A 16,833-nucleotide genomic window follows, 5' to 3' on the forward strand; every position below is an offset into this window, starting at 1 on the left:
CCCCCTCCCCCCTTGCCCTCGTTACAGAACCGTAGATCATCTGCCTCAGGGTATGCATAACCACAAATCTTTTTCTTGTGTATCCCGAGGCAAATGATCTATGGTTCTATGATGGGGCGTAAGGGCCTCTGTGTCAGAAGGCAGGGGGGGTGGGGTGTGTCATATTATCATGACTCTTTTATTAATCCCATGAAGCACAAATATAAAGTAGGGCTCACAAGGAGTGGTAATCAAGTATATGAAGAACATTTGCTTCTTTTGTCATTCCAATTTTTGAGAATACTCTATTAAACTTTTTGTTTTGTATAAAAGACTAATTCTCTATAATCAAGAGTCTAATCTGTTGTAATTCCCTTAACTTCAAAAGCCATCAGCTTCTACAATTGCTGGAAGTGAGCATTTGATATGGGCAAGGGAAGCGCTTCTTAGGTAGGTTGCCAAATATTAATTTGAGCTCTAAAAATGCTTATTAAGGCCAAACATGCTTGCAATCACTACCTAAAGATTTCTCAATTTAAATGTCTAATTAATGAATAAGAGTAGTGCTGAGTGACCTCAAGATTTGACCTCATATTGCACATCTTGACGTGGTAGTGCATGGTTCCACGAGAGGATGTACAAACAAATGCTTTTCATTGCGATATGATTGAATGGTTATGTGCACACCTCCATGTCAGAAAAGTGTTAAATGGGGTCTCTCTTTAGGTCACTCCAGCACGGCTATGTATATATATATATATATATATATTCATATGTTTTTCTAATGTGCTGACCCTATCCATCGCTACCTGGTTAAATCAGTTATAACCTGAAAAATGGGCATGGGTTGGGGTTAATAATGAACCTGATCTGGGATCTCGTAGGTCAGGTGCGTGTATCAGTGTCTACAAGCATTGTTTTAAGCCTCATTGAGTCGACTCAAAACTCATCTGGATCAACTTGAATCGAGTGGATTTCAAGGTGACTTGGCCCCAGAGCTTGATCGAATGAACTCTCCATTCAACTCGTCACTAAAATGTGTTGAGTTGGACTAAAAACTCAACCGAGTTAATAATATATGATAATTTTTGGTGAAACAGAATAAATACTTGTTTACGCTAAAATTAAAAAAAAAAAAAGTTATTTGACTCATCCAAGTTGATTTGTGTGTTTTAACTCTACTTGATTCTGTGGAAATTTGAGTCAAGTCAAGTCGAATTTTAAAACAATGCTCACTTGTACTGGGATTATGCCCGACTAGGCCCCATGGTAGATTAAAATCTGAACTGTCATAGACTTGCACTCGTTGTCCTCCTCACGTTCTCAAAATGCACCCAACTTAAAGAGAAATACCTAATGAATCTATTCGCTGACCTCTTATCGAACGAATTTAGAACCAATCGGTAACAAGCTGCCAAGTGAGTTCATTTTTTCTTGGTTACCCATATATTATGGATTGGGGTGCGTTTTGAGAAGGGGAGGGGGGAAGGATTGTGAGCCCTGTCATATTTCTTGTACTATCTATTTTTAGCCTTGAAAGTTGTAGGGATATCAGCGGACTAGGCCTTATAACAAGCTGTTTTATTATACCGTAAAGTATCTAGCCCATTTATTAATTGAGTGGTTTAGGCTTTAGGAAAATCAACACGTCCAAACTTAGCCCAAGTGCATTTCGGGTCAATTTTGCGAGCCATTCAGGCCCACAGCTATTTGAGAGAGAGAGAGAGAGAGAGAGAGAGAGAGAGGGGGGGATTCACTTCAAGAGTAAATTGATAATTAAATGAAATTAATAGTTGACAACCATTACGGTAGGGTTTTATTTATTTATTTATTTTTATTTTTAAAGTTGTGCTATACAGCCCTGCATTTGACACTGGATTCAATGCTTAGCTGACTTAGCGGTGTACAAATAACCATAGATTTATTTTCTTGAGATACAAGTTAGAAAATCAATGATTCTCTATGCATTGCCAGGTTAGCTCATTGTTGAACCCAGTGTCCAATGCAAGCAGTCAACTCTCGTAGATCAGTTGACCAACCTTGGGTAATTTCTAAGATAAATCCTTGAGGGTGGTCTCAAGGGACGATTTGAACTCAAGACTTTTACTTCTTAAGGCATGGTCTCGGCCTTATCACCAACCCCTGTTGTTTTTGACACCCTTAAGTTGATCATTGATAATCCTTAAGATGAATAATTTAAATTCAAATATTCAAAGTAAACCATATTCACAAAATTAAATTCTTCCTCAAAACCGTGACAGTTTTTTTCCTAAGAGGTAAGCTTGTAGATTTTTCCTAGGAACTAATCATAGCTTTTTTCTTAGTTCCTCAAAGAAAAAAAAAAAACACCTCGATGAGCATAGATCTTTCCTAGGAATTGCATTTTCGCGAGAGATTGTGTGTTGGCATTGTGTTTGACCAATCCTCTCACAACTCTTTAGATATCACTTGGACTAATCTCAAAAAGTGCTACATGTACGACTAAAATTAATTACAATGTTCATTGTTAACTATTTCATCTAATCATAAACTAATATTTATTTTAATTTTATATAATACTATATCCATCATGAATATATCAGAAAGATATTGAGAGGATCAATATGTTTTACTTGTTTTCTCGAGTCATTTTTGCCAGTAAAATTTTTCAACCTTTTCACTTTGTTTTACGAGTGAGCCCACATGATGGCGATGCTTACACCAAAAACGTAAAATACCAACAAAATTACCATTCAGAAAATTTTCGATAATTTGCAGATTTATCAATAAAGTCGTGCTGGGACGACACAAGATTTACTGTGATTCTCAGTATTCTGATGTGGAGGTGTATACATGACCGTAGATGAATTTTACTCATATCACGAGGAAATACATCTACAGTCATGCACGCACCCACCTCCATGTTAGAATTGTGAGAATCGCAATAAATCGTTGGTCACCCCAGCATTAGTATTACTAATATATTTATTTATTTGTGAGAGAGACCCAACATTCAGGCTTCCATGTCGCCCCAACAAGAGGAGAATAAATAACATGGAATGGTGAAGGTGGAGACAAAATGGAATTTCTCCCATCAGAAGCTTCTGTCCCCTTTCATCCCAACCACACTGCATGCATGTTCCCTGCACCACCAAATTTTATTAATATTATTTACCCATTAGGACCACTCCATGATCATGATCACCAATCATATCCAACCCAATTAATGTTTTTGATTTTACTCTAACCAAAGTTGTGCATGTTAATCTTGAAAAAAAAAAAAAAGAAAAAAGAAGAAGAAAGGTTGTAGTTTTTTTTCTCGGCATCCAATACATATGTTCATCTCCTCAAAATGGGTCCGATCCAATGATTGTGATAATCTGATCAAATTGATTTTTATTATGTTTGATATTGTAAGGTATTCCCCCCTGAGGTGATAAAATTTTTGAACACAAGATCAGAGAGAGCAAATCCGTGTCGCTAATTTTAACTGAGCCAATTATGTGGGACTAAATTATTTTTTTATTTTTTATTTTTATGAAAATGGATTCATTGAAAGTATTTAAATTTCGAGATTCCATTTAATTTGGTAGCTTGTGATACACGAAATCAAACCTCATTGACTGAATCAATCAATCAATCTTACCATGCCTTTTGGCTGATAGGGCTTTGCAGTATTAACTTTATATTCTCTTTTGGATAACTTTTGCTAATGTGCGCTCGGTCATTATTTCGGTAACAAAGCATACAACTTTAAGTGGGACCGCACCGGATAAGCGTGAGAGCCATTTTTGCATGTGCAGTAGACTTTCCTGCACGGACGGTTTCGCAATTTGTGAAATCAAGTTTTTTTATATTTTATTTTAAATATAAAACTGAAATTCAAATTAAATTCAATTTTGAGTCCAACGCTTTAGAACAGTGTGCGAATTGAGCATCATTGGTTCCCGCCTACGCGTGCTCCTCGATTTTAGCGTTAAATCTTGATCGTCTTATCTAGATACACACCTACGAGTGTACATGATGCCACGTGTACATTTAAGTAGCAAAATTAAACAACTACGATGAGATCTCAACCGTTCGAATTCTTGCACCAATCTTATAAGGGTATCAAGTCCTGACTTATCTTCGATCAATTTTGATCTGATTACTTTGGATGTAGATTGGGGATTTGTTTTAATAACAATCCAACGGTTATGTATCAATCATTTATGTAAAATTAAAGAAAGTATGTAAATTATATTTTATATTTTATTTAATATATAAAATTTATTTAAAATTTATATATCAAATTGGGTTTTATTTGATCAGGATCTGAATTGAATCGGTTTGGATCTTAATTTGAGATTAAAATAAACCCAATCCAACCCAGTTGATATTTATTGGATCGATGCTGGACCTGATCCAATTCATTGACATCCCTAAATTCGATCCAACTCGTGAAAGTATGGTCTTTAAAGACCGGTTTTTAAATCTGAATTAGGTTTGATTGGTCCGACACAAATTGACTTCCTAGAGATTGAAATCGCTAGGAAATTTGTATTTTTCTTTCGCCAACTGTATGTTTGACTCTGTCCGTCAAACCGTCGTCATGGATAACAAAAAAAGCAACGATCATTTTCTTCAGGATTTTTTAAATCACAAACTACGTTTGATGCTTTTTATCAAACGAACAATTGAGATTAGACAAAAAATCAGCTTTATTTAGATCAACCTTTGTTTTCTACGTACGTCTTAATATCCAAATGTATATGTCAAACGACGTTTGATAGTAGAATTTTCACTTTCAACTAACAAAACGTCTCATACGAAACGTGTAGACTTTTTTGCTAACGTGCACCGACCATTTATTTGTCGTGTGCCACACGCATGACGAACGGTCAAATTTCAGACGCAAAAGCGAAGAAAGAGAGAGAGAGAGAGAATGTGCCATTAAAGGGCAGGTGAAGAACCGAAGTAAAAGCCAAAATCGAGAAAGCGAAGTTCCTGCAAACCCCTTAAAATGCGTGCTAACGTGCACCACCTTGACATTCTCTCTCTACCCTTCCAACAACCACTATTTTAAGAGAGCTGCTATTAGCACCTCAGCTTTTACTTATTACATTCAAATTTTAAAGGATCCAACTAATTGCACACCACTAAGTATTAGTTATACACTTAAAAAAATCAATTTTTATTTATTTATTTTTATAATCTCTATTTTTACCTATTACTTGCATTCGGGCGGATTTACAATGGGGGCACTTAACCCCACAAGAATTTACAAATTCTATTAGAAATTATGAGCTATTCCTCTTACAAAATTTATTTTGCGCCTGGTTGTCCCACTAAACTTTCTTTTGCTCTTATTGCCCTCATGAGGACAAAATCTTGGTTCCGCCCTTGCTTGCACTCCAATATATAATCTTTTAAAGTTTAAATTTTATTTTGACTTATAATTTTTTATTTGTTTGTGTTCTTTTTGACACCAACTTAATTAAGATACTAATTTTCTAATATTTGATTAAAATTTTATTTGAACATGTGTATTTCAAGAAAATCTAATTTTGTAAATATAGTTGTCAAAATAAAAAAATATTTATTGCAAAAATTATCAAATTAGCAATAATTTCTTTGGATATAATTGAAGAAGAATATTTTTTTTTATTAAAAAAATGAGTGCAACTTGTTTTTATTATTTTTGAAGTGTAATCATCCAAATGGAGTGCAAAAGAGAATTTTAAAATAATAAAGTGCAAAGGAAAACATTTTAAGTAATGAAGTGTAATTGGTAATTGGTGGGGTGCAACTAGTTGATTCCTTTTTTAAATTCTTTATACCATCCTAATTAAAGATTAAAATATACTATTCAAACATAAGAAAAGTTTGTTTCAAGTTATCATTTAAGTATTACAAAACGTAATTTCAAATTGAAGTAATTTCAATAGTTGTTTACAATTGGGATTAGTCCCATATAAAATTAAAAATCCTATATCTCTCAAATGGAAATCGAGAGAGAGAGAGAGTTTTATTAATACATTGATTTTTTTAATAATACATCCATCCATGTAGAAACAACATTGTTGTGTTGTAAGTAAAAGTTGGTCTGGTAATAGAATTTTTCTATTTTTTATTTTAATTGAGGTCTAATAAGTAAAAGTTGGAGTGACAATAGTAACTCAATATTTTAACCAGTCTCTCTCACATCAACTTCGCTTTTTCTGAGCTTTCCGGTCCTGTTTTCATGATTTCTTCTACTTCACTCTCCTTTTTTTCCCTCTTTCTTTGTCAAATTTTAAAGCTGCAACCGAAACTTTCTCTCCATAAACAGCAAAAAGTGTTGAAGCCTTTGAAAAGAGTTGGGTGCGTAGGATAAGAGAATGCGCACACTTTCTGGTTTTCAAACAAAGTAAAAAACAGAGAGAGAAGAGAGAATCATAACTACTTCTTCGAAAGGTCGGTTTCTTTACTAGTGGCGCAGGATAGAAACAAGCACTCAAGAGTCCGACCAATCATGCTTTGGTTAGCGTGCATGAAACAAACTCGCTTTTCTCTCTTTGATGCGTTGTGGTCTTGTGGAAGACCCACTTAGATTTCACGACTTTTGACGGGTTTTGTTCCAGGGTTTTGGATTCTAAGACTGGGTTTTGTGTCGAAGTGGATGTTTTTTTATAAGAAATTTCAGATTTTGTGAGATGGGTTTATGAATTTTAGAAAAAAAAAATGATGAGATCTTTGTATGGGATTTGAGCTCAAATGAGTTGGTTTTGTTAATCTGGGGTTTGGGTTGCGATGTTTGAGGTGAAGATTGGTTCCTCTGTTGTGTTTTAGTGGTTTGGTAGTAAGAAACATGGGTTCTGTTGAAGAGAAGATCAAAACTGCAGGAGAGTTTGTGAATGGGGCACCTAGTATTCTGCTTGATGAGATGATGTTGAAAGAACTTCATGATCAGTCTGGTTAGTTTTCTTTCATAAAAATCTCGTTTTTAGTGCTTTATTTGTGGAATTGGTAGCTTTGCTTATAATTAATGAAGCTTAGAAATATTGAAGTTTGCATCTCAAACCAATTAGTCTAATAGTAGGAAACTTGGAATGAAATTTTTTTTTGTGTGTGTGAGTGTGTGTGTGGAAACAAATGAAAAAGAAACAAACTTAGAAAGTTTGCAACAATTCAAATTTAATTTGTGATTTTAAGGAGTTAGATATTTGCATAAACATTTTAACCCTGAATTGCCTTAGAACTATCAATCAAAAGAATTCTTGAAAGAATTGGTGTAAGAAAAAGTGATCCTGTAATTTTGGGCCAACATCAATATGATGGGAGATGTTGTGGGCAGCTTTCTACTTTTTTTTCCTTGAAGTCTGGTATTTAGGTTCACTTATTGTTGGTTTCAGGGGCAAGGAAGACTATAAATTCCAAGCTTTGGCATGCCTGTGCTGGACCCCTTGTTTCTTTGCCTCAAGTTGGCAGCCTTGTATACTACTTCCCCCAAGGACACAGCGAACAGGTGCGTTTTACTTAATTTGTTCTTCTTTTATCAAGAAGATTTCACTTGTTAAGGTACGAATTGGTTCTTTTACTTCTATTTTTTCTGTTTTGTCAATCAGATTTCGTTTAGTGAGTTTTGAACTTACTCATATATTGATAATTCTAATATAGTCAGATGTGATTAACCTTAACACGTTGTAACATGTTCAATTGTATATGAGTACTAATGAATTTGTTGTGGATGATGTTCAAGTAAAACCTTATCCATATAATAATTTCACCTGTATATTGCATTCCTTTAGAACTCCATCTGGTGACCCCAAATGTATTCTAGCTGAACATAAACTAGGTTGGATTTTATCCCAAATTTGAGTGATCTGGAATTCGAATTTAGCGGGTTTGGGTCCTTGGAGTAGATCCGAATAAAAAAAAAGGGTCGATGGATCCATCCATATATCCACCTAGATCCAAATTATTGTTTTGAAAATTATATTTTCAGGTTTTTCAAAAGATTCTTTTCTACTACTTCAATATAACATAAATTCTTAAAAAATTATTATAATGTAACACAGAATAGTATATCAATTAATAAACAAGCATAGAAGAAAATGAACTATCCGGAATTATCCAATCTGAATCAAGCAATTTGGTTGGGTCGGATATGTTTTATCTAGTAGGATCCGTGTCGGATTTGTATGCTACTGATTCAAATCCAGATAAAGATGTGGGAAACTACAAAGATAAAATTAGTAATGAATGCATTCATAAAAAATGTAATAGTAGTCCTAGTATGCGATTAACTAGGACAAAAAAGATATACAGATTGAGGCAGTGAGACCACGAATGAATGAATTAGAATTAAAGCTTTAGATGTAGCTGAATTGGATGGACAAAGATTTGATGAAGATGAATGAGTCATAAAGTTCCTGGTACACTTTATGTAGTTCACCCAAACCTGATATCAGTTTCAATGTGACTCATTATTCTAGTTGCCAAGTCCGCTCCATTCCTAGAAGTGTGGTGTTCTTTTCTTTGCATTGTGATGGGAAAGTTGGGATTTTGATCTCATGAACCAACTCTTATGGTTAAGTCATCCTATTGTGACAATTACAATATGGGCAGTAGGGTATAGCTGTGCTTTTTATTATTCTACTTTTTATTATTTACTATTTGACAGTGCAATGGTTGAATTGTAATTTTTTTCTTATTCCGACATGCTTTGTCAAATAGATGTGAGGGTTTGTATTTGTTGCAACAGGTGGCAGTTTCTACTAAAAGAACAGCAACCTCACATATTCCTAACTACCCAAGTCTCCCATCTCAGTTGATGTGCCAGGTTCACAATGTTACACTACACGTACGTGTTATATAATCAATATTTTACTCACTTTATTTCATATAATTTTCAGTATGTTTTTTTTAATCCACCTTATCATCATGTATGGCTTAAAAGACCTCTTCTTTCTTCTTTTTTTGTGTGTTTTACATTATTTGATTTCCCAGGCTGAGAAAGATACAGACGAGATCTATGCTCAAATGACTCTTCAGCCAGTGTACTCCGTAAGCTAGTCATTGTTATTAAATTTTGATGAATATAAAAAAAGAGAGCTTCTATTGGCACCCCAACTTTTACTTATTACACCCCGATTAAAAAAATAAGTCAATGAATGAGAATAAGTAAAAGTTAGGGTGCCAATAGAAGCTCAAGCTCTCTATTATTATTATTATTATTTTTTTTTTGAGATTTCTATTTGTTAAATTTAGGATTTTATATGGGCCTAATCCTAATTGTAAACAACTGTTGAAGTTGTTTCAATGTGTTATAAAGCTTTGTAATGTTGAAATAAATAGCTTGGACCAAACTTTTGTAATGTTTGAATGGTGTGTTTTAGTCTTTAATTAGGTGTGATAAATAATTTAAGAAATTGGGGTGTAATAAGTAAAAGTTGGGGTGTCAATAGCAGTTCTCGAAAAAAAGGTTTATGGCTGAGTTAAATTTTTTGATACTATTCTCGATGATGGACAATTATTGTCTTGGGTCAGGAAAAGGATGTACTCCCTATTCCACATTTTGGACAAAACCCAAGCAAACATCCGAGTGAGTTTTTCTGCAAGACTTTAACGGCAAGTGACACAAGCACCCATGGCGGTTTCTCAGTGCCCCGTAGGGCAGCAGAAAAGCTATTCCCTACATTGGTGAGATTTTTTTACTATGTCGACCAAGAAATCCTGATATGCTCCGCTTGGGGTGAATGGTTGCATTATCAAATTTTCATTTTTCTGACTATTTTTAGGATTACTCGATGCAACCCCCAACACAAGAGCTTGTTGTCCGAGACTTGCATGATAATTCATGGACATTTCGCCATATATACCGCGGTGAGGAATGAGAATGCTTGTTTCAGTTCAGATTGTTGATTTGTGGCTGGATTTTATTTCTATACAGTTAGATTCACTTCTTTATGGGTCTTCTCTTCATATAGGGCAGCCCAAGAGACACCTTCTCACAACTGGTTGGAGTGTGTTTGTGGGTGCAAAAAGGCTCAGAGCTGGCGATTCTGTTCTATTTATCAGGTAAATTTGTTAAAAGTTACCTAAATAATTATACGGTGGAATGCGTAAACTAGGTCTGTCAATGGATCAGATCAGACCCGAATCTGATAATTTCGGGCCTGGATCAATGTTTTGGATTATGATTAGGATCCAATTCGATAAGGTTTCGATCCGATATCTTATTGGATCAGATCTAGATCAACCATGTCCTGATCCGATAATATGTTAGAAAGTATGTAAATTATATTATATTTTTTGTTGAGATATATAAAGTTTATTTAGATTTTGTATATAAAATCGGGTTTGTCCCAATCCAATTGTTAATGGATCGGATTTGGATCTTAATATTGAGATCCAATAAAAACTTGATCTGATAATGGTCTGATCCAATACTTAACGGATCTCCCACAGATTCAATCCTTATTGGATCAGTACCAAATCGACCCCGATCTGATCCGGACCCGATCCATTGACAGCCCTAGCATAAACTAGTGAACAGCTTCTACTTCACATGGGACCATAACTGGGAAACTTACTCCAGTCAAGACATTTTATGATTTTTTCCATTAAGCCCACTCACATAGCAGATGACTTGCTGCGGTGAACAGTGACATGGGTTTGTCATTTTCTACAAAATTCATGTCTCTTCCAAGTTACAGAACTGACTTACCCACGAGAACTTTCTTTGTCTGGGAAAGTGGGTTCCGAAGTGAGTTTCCACATCTTGCACAAAGCACTAGATTTACTGACCATAACATCATTCCACACTGCTACCTAGTACCCGTGGCTGCGACATTTGATTTATTGAGGAGTGTGTTTAACTGGTCCTTTCATATTGTGAAGTAGATAATAGTGACACAAAATATTGATGCACCTTTGCCTTCTATACATTAGCTTTTATTGATTTATAATTGAAACTTCATTTATGTGATGTTGTTAAGACTCAAACCAATGCTCCAAAGATACCTAGGCATTAATGGAGTGGAAAGTTTAAGCCTTAACCCAAGGATTGTAACATACCCCATGCTTCAAGGCCGACGCCCTCATTGACAGAGTTTATGCATAAATCGCCCCTTCCCAGACTAATCAGGGTGGCCAAATATGATGGAACCCTTCCATATCCCGTACGATGGTGAGCCACCCCCCTTAAGAACCCTTTCCATATCTCATATTATGGAGGAGCCCTTTTTTTTTTCTCTTTTTTTCCCATAAACGCCTCCCCATGACTCAAATCCTGGACATGGGGTTGGCTCTGATATCAAATGTTCAGACCCAAACCAAAGCTCCAAAAATACCTAGGCGTTAATGGAGTGGAAAGTTTAAGTCTTAACCCAAGGATTGTAACATATGCATTTTTCATGTTGTGTTTTCATTTTATACACTTGCATTAGGATAACTAAATGGAACTCTTACCTTGTTAAATTGGATTTTTCTTTGTGAATGGACGCGGAACACAATTTGGACTTTTCTTGACATCATTCATATCCTCCAATTTCATAGTAAATATCTTCCAAATTTTGACTAAACTATGCTTTTTCTACTGTATAAGGGATGAAAAATCGCAATTACTTGTGGGTGTGAGGCGTGCAAATCATCAGCAAACATCATTACCATCATCAGTTCTTTCAGCTGAAAGCATGCACATTGGAGTGCTCGCAGCTGCGGCTCATGCCGCAGCAAATCGAAGTCCATTTACCATTTTCTACAATCCGAGGTACGTTTGATATATTCTTTTTTCCAATCTTTGTTTGTTTTTGGAATATTTGAGTTCTTTGTTGTACTCTATATCATATTATCTTCTTTACATCCACATAGGGCGTGCCCTTCAGAGTTTGTCGTTCCTTTGTCCAAGTGCCAAAAAGCTATACATGGCGCCCAAGTTACAATTGGGACGAGATTCGGAATGATGTTTGAAACAGAAGAGTCGGGTAAGCGCAGGTATTTTTCTGAATAAACACTTGAAATTTTCTTCTATTTCTTAGTTGATTTAAAATCTCTTTCTTTATTGTAGTTAGCTTCGGTGTCTTGATTGCTCTTTGGAATCTTAACAAGTATGGTCAAAGTGTTTTAGTACTCTATGGCCTTATTAGAAATGATCTAGTTACTCTTGGAAACACATATCACAACTAAGCATTAGATAATCGGAATGTTGTGTTGATGGGTTCACATCTATGCCTTTCTCCAAGTATAGTAACAAAGTTCGGATTTGGTAATTATTCGGTGAGGGTTCAATTCGGTTAATTCGGAAAGTTTTCATAAATTTCGGAGATTATACAAAACTATTTTATTGGATTTCTTTCAAAAACCTATTATCTTCAACGTCTATCTAAATCCTATCTTCTTCTTGATGTTTGAATGTTGACAAAACTAAAATTTGAAGGTAAAGGGTAAAGATGTTATCATATTCCATGATTAATTAAGGGATTGCTGATTAATTTGTCACCTCGCCGAATTAATCAGCTAACCCCTAATTCGGAGAATTTTGTGAATATGTCCCCTAGATCTAATATGAATATCTATTGCCTCAAATTCATGGGTAGATGGATTAACATTTTGTCTCCATTTCTGCAGATATATGGGCACAATTGTAGGTATTAGTGATTTGGATCCACTAAGGTGGCCTAGTTCCAAGTGGCATAATCTTCAGGTGAATAAGGCCATTTCCAACATATATATGTCCGAAACTATCCCTTCATAACCACACCTGTGGGTCTTAATATTTCTTGAAGTCTTAACTAATAATAAACTAGGAGTTATTTCCATTTTTATTTTAGGAAGTTTAACTATTATTTCCATGTCTCATAATCAGGTGGAATGGGATGAACCTGGATCTGGTGAAAAGCAGAACAGGGTTAGCTTATGGGAAATTGAGACTCCTGAAAGTCTTTTCATATTTCCTTCTCTCACATCAACTCTGAAAAGATCGTTCCATCCTGGATTTGCTGGTAAGTCCTTAATGCATATAGGATAGTGGTCGACAGCCAAAATTGGGAGCCAAAGTTTTGTCTTATATGGCTAAAAGTTTTGGAATGGGGTGATTTTTTGTGAGGATAATCTCTATGGTGAGGAGATCACCCTCACAAAAAATCTGCCCATTCCGAAACTTCTAACCATCATCAAAAGTAGTTTACAAATTGACAGTTCACGATTCTTCAACTTGTAAACTGGGGTTAGAAGTTTCAGAATGGACTGATTTTTTGTGAGGATGATCTTTTCACCATATAGACCATCCTCACAAAAAATCAGCCCATGCCGAAACTTATAGCTCATATAGGATAAAACACTTTGGCTACGTTATTGGTTATTGAAGCATCCGATGACTCATGGAAAACACACATGATCCCAACCGTTTTAACACAAAATCCAATGGTTGATAAGTGTTTTTGTGATGTGTGTTATCAGGATACATGTTAATCTCAACTGTTGGATTTTGTGTTTAAACGGTCATGATCATGTGCTCTCTCTTGAGTCATTCTTCATGTCATCGGATCCTGCCCGCCGCCCCCCCCCCCCCCACACACACATATATATATATATATATATATATATATATATATATATAATATATATATATATATATATATTGGAGAATGCTAATGTCCAAGACCTCATGGTGACGTTAGCATTCTTCACCACATTCACTTTTCAATAATACCCATTATCTTTTAATGAAAAAGACAAGGGTATGTTGGTCTTTTACATAATAAATGGTTGTTTTTATAATATACCTGGTTGTGGACGAGCTCCATGGATTGACTTTGTACAATATCCATGATTTGGCTATTTCTACTGCATCAGGTGCTGAAACTGAGTGGAGAAATCTGATCAAAAGACCTTTCATTCGGGTCCCAGAAAACGGAAATAGTGATCTCCCTTACCCTCCAATTCCAAATCTTGGTTCAGAACAACTGCTCAAGATGCTCTTTAAACCTCCTAGTGTTAGTCCATTTGGAACCTTTTCTTCTGCTCTACCAACTTGTGGAGTTAAGGGAACTTCTCTGCAAGCGAGAGATACATTTCCTCACATATTATCCCATCAGAAACCTCAGATAAAATATCAGAATCCGCCTCAGAATTGCATTGACCCATTCCATGCATTAGATGCCAATTTAATATCACAAGCACCCATGTCTGAAAAAATGCAACCTTTAAATAAACCCAAAAGTCAAATACCACCCAAAGCCCATGTCGAGAAACAAGAAATAGCTCAAGCCGTAGAGACAGATCAGCTGAGCCAGTTGACTTCCACGGGGATGGGCGGCGAAAAATTGGTTGGGAGCCCTTTGAACAACCCAAACCTTGTAAACCAACCATTATTCCTAGACCAGGGATTGTTGGGTCCGCAAATTGGTTCATCCCAATTGGAGACAAGTAACCTAAACGGCTTACTTCCGTACCCAAGTAACCTCCCATCTCCGTACTTAAACACCGATGATTGGATGTTACAACCTTCTTCTTGTCAATCTCACGATGGAATGGTTAACCCAATAATGCCCTCATTGGGTCAAGAACTATGGGGTTCTCAGATGAATTACCCAAGACATTTTTCTCAAGTGGAAGAGCTTTCTTCATGTATTCTTCAACAAGATTCAAATACCCATCAAAGTATCTCTAATTCATGTGGGTTAAAAGATTTCTCCGAAGAAAGTAGGAATCAAAGTGAGATATACAATGCTCTTCATTTTGAAGTAAGCAACGGTGGAAGTACTATTGTTGATCCATCTGTTTCGAGCACTGTTTTGGATGGATTTGGTTCATTAGGGGATGTTGATTTCCCGATTCCTTCTGGATGTTTTGTTGGTGGATTCAGTTCAAGCCAGGATGTTCAATCTCAGATTACCACTGCAAGCTTGGCTGATTCTCAAGGCTTCTCTCTACAAGAGTTTCCCGACAACTCGGGCGGTACATCTTCGAGCAATGTTGATTTTGATGAAGCTAATCTCTTTCAAAAAGGCTCGTCATGGCAACAAATATCTCAACCTATGAGAACATATACTAAGGTATGAAACAAATCATACTGAAAATATATCCTCTTGGATTGAATATTCTGAGAAGGTACTTGGTTCATGAGCTTCATTCAAACCAATGTGCACCATGCACGCTGCATGCATGTTAAAGGGTTGGGTCCTTCGTATGAGATCTCTTATGCCATAAATGACCCTTTTATTTGATTATTCTAATCATCTAATCTGCGGAACTTTTTTATTTTTTATTTCCAACCAACCAAATGAACGTAGTCTATTAGTTGGTCAATGTTTCATGATTTAAATTTCATTCCGTCTCGGAATGTTCTAGCCAAGACCTTAATGAAGCATTGACCCCGAAGCAATGAATGTTTTGGATTGTCTTGGTCAAGACAGTCTTGGTTTTATTCTTTAGCAAAACACTTCCTCGAGATGAGATTAAATATATATAGGGTGGCTTTTGGAGGCCCTAAAGAGAGCCAAACATTTTTTCAATGTATGGGTTAGAGGTTTCAGAACGGGCTGATTTTTTGTGAGGATGATCTATATGATGAGGAGATCATCCTCACCAAAAGCAGCACATTCCAAAACTTCTAATCTCATCAAAAGTGATTTATAAAAATCGGATGGTCCACGATTCTTCAATTTGTAAGCTAGGGTTAGAACTTTGGAATGAGCTGATTTCTGGTGAGGATGGTCTCTTCACCATAGAGATCATCCTCACAAAAAATCAGTCCATTATGAAACTTCTAACCCCTATTTTCAAAAATGTTTGGCTCTCTTTAGGGCCTCTGAACACCTCCCATATATATATTTCTCTTTTTTTTGTGTGGGTCTCCAATAACCTGTCTCTTTGCTATGTATGATGTCTCTGACTGAACAGGTCCAAAAGCTAGGATCAGTTGGGAGGTCTATTGACGTTACAAGGTTTAAAAGCTATGAGGAGCTTCGCTATGCAATTGCATGCATGTTTGGCCTCAAAGGGTTGCTCGATGATCCAAGAGGTTCAGAATGGAAACTCGTCTATGTAGATTATGAGAATGATGTCCTTCTTGTCGGTGATGATCCGTGGGAGTAAGCCTCTTTATATCTACTTCTACTGTCTATGAACCTTACCTTCAATTTATAGAGCCACTCCATCACCAGCACTACTACGCACACTATAGTATCTACGCTCGTTTCTTTTCTTTGATTGGTTTTTCAATATCAATTTTTGAGAATTTAGTGTGTACGGGTATCGTTCTTTTGCAGGGAATTTGTAACTTGTGTGCGCTGCATCAAAATTCTATCACCTTCGGAAGTTCAGCAGATGAGTGAAAATGGGTTGGAGCTTCTTAACAACACTGTAGTCTAGAGAAGAAAGTGTTCGCTTGGAGGAGGGCATGGCATTCATGATTGAACATAAATCAACAGATGCCCCAAGTGTTGGGCGGTCTAGATGCATTATTGATCTGTTGAAACATATATGAATATTTGAAAGCTACGATCCCATCTCTACATACTACGAGCAGTGTAAGTGATGGCCTTCTAGAGATACAACTTAAATTACCACTATTGTTGGAGTTATATTGTAAAATTTAAGTGTTAGGATCACGATTTTTGTGTAACACGCGTGCACTTGCAAGATATGAATTCACTTTCAATAATAGAAGACTTGGCTTTGCACAAAGTGGAATGGAAGAACAAGATTCGTTTAGTTGACCCTAACTCTTTGAGATAAGTTGTTGTTGTTGTTGTTGTTGTGCACTTGTAGGACTCATCTTTTGAAGGGGTTCGGCTGAAGGAGATCATAGAATTGGCGACTTACATTTATTTGGTTGGATTTAAAATTTCTTAGTCATGGTGCTATCCCTTCCACTATCAAATGTCTTGATGCCTAAGTTGGTCTTAC

General features: G+C 36.0%; 1 protein-coding gene across 1 annotated transcript; it reads left to right on the forward strand.

Moving 5' to 3' along the window:
* The first annotated feature begins 6,173 nt into the window (after window positions 1-6,173).
* Window positions 6,174-16,668, forward strand: MP (Transcriptional factor B3 family protein / auxin-responsive factor AUX/IAA-like protein). Its single transcript, XM_086439341.1, has 14 exons — window positions 6,174-6,893; window positions 7,332-7,444; window positions 8,684-8,782; window positions 8,929-8,985; window positions 9,469-9,621; window positions 9,720-9,804; window positions 9,909-9,999; window positions 11,528-11,692; window positions 11,794-11,916; window positions 12,550-12,625; window positions 12,788-12,923; window positions 13,777-14,978; window positions 15,826-16,016; window positions 16,194-16,668. Exons 1-14 carry the CDS (start codon window positions 6,788-6,790, stop codon window positions 16,294-16,296), a joined length of 2,700 nt encoding a protein of 899 aa, XP_086295467.1. The 5' UTR covers window positions 6,174-6,787; the 3' UTR covers window positions 16,297-16,668.
* Window positions 16,669-16,833: the final 165 nt, after the last annotated feature.

The sequence above is a fragment of the Akebia trifoliata genome, chromosome 4 (genome assembly GCF_017979445.1).
Source record: "Akebia trifoliata isolate Shusen 1 chromosome 4, ASM1797944v1, whole genome shotgun sequence".
NCBI lineage: Eukaryota > Viridiplantae > Streptophyta > Magnoliopsida > Ranunculales > Lardizabalaceae > Akebia > Akebia trifoliata.

What these genes read in the sequence shown, in the direction of transcription:
- MP (XM_086439341.1), top strand. Translation starts at nt 6,788, where the DNA reads ATGGGTTCTGTTGAAGAGAAGATCAAAACTGCAGGAGAGTTTGTGAAT. An exon ending in CCCAAGGACACAGCGAACAG is followed by an intron (nt 7,445 to 8,683) that starts GTGCGTTTTACT and finishes TTGTTGCAACAG; the next exon opens with GTGGCAGTTTCTACTAAAAG. An exon ending in GAAGAGTCGGGTAAGCGCAG is followed by an intron (nt 11,917 to 12,549) that starts GTATTTTTCTGA and finishes CCATTTCTGCAG; the next exon opens with ATATATGGGCACAATTGTAG.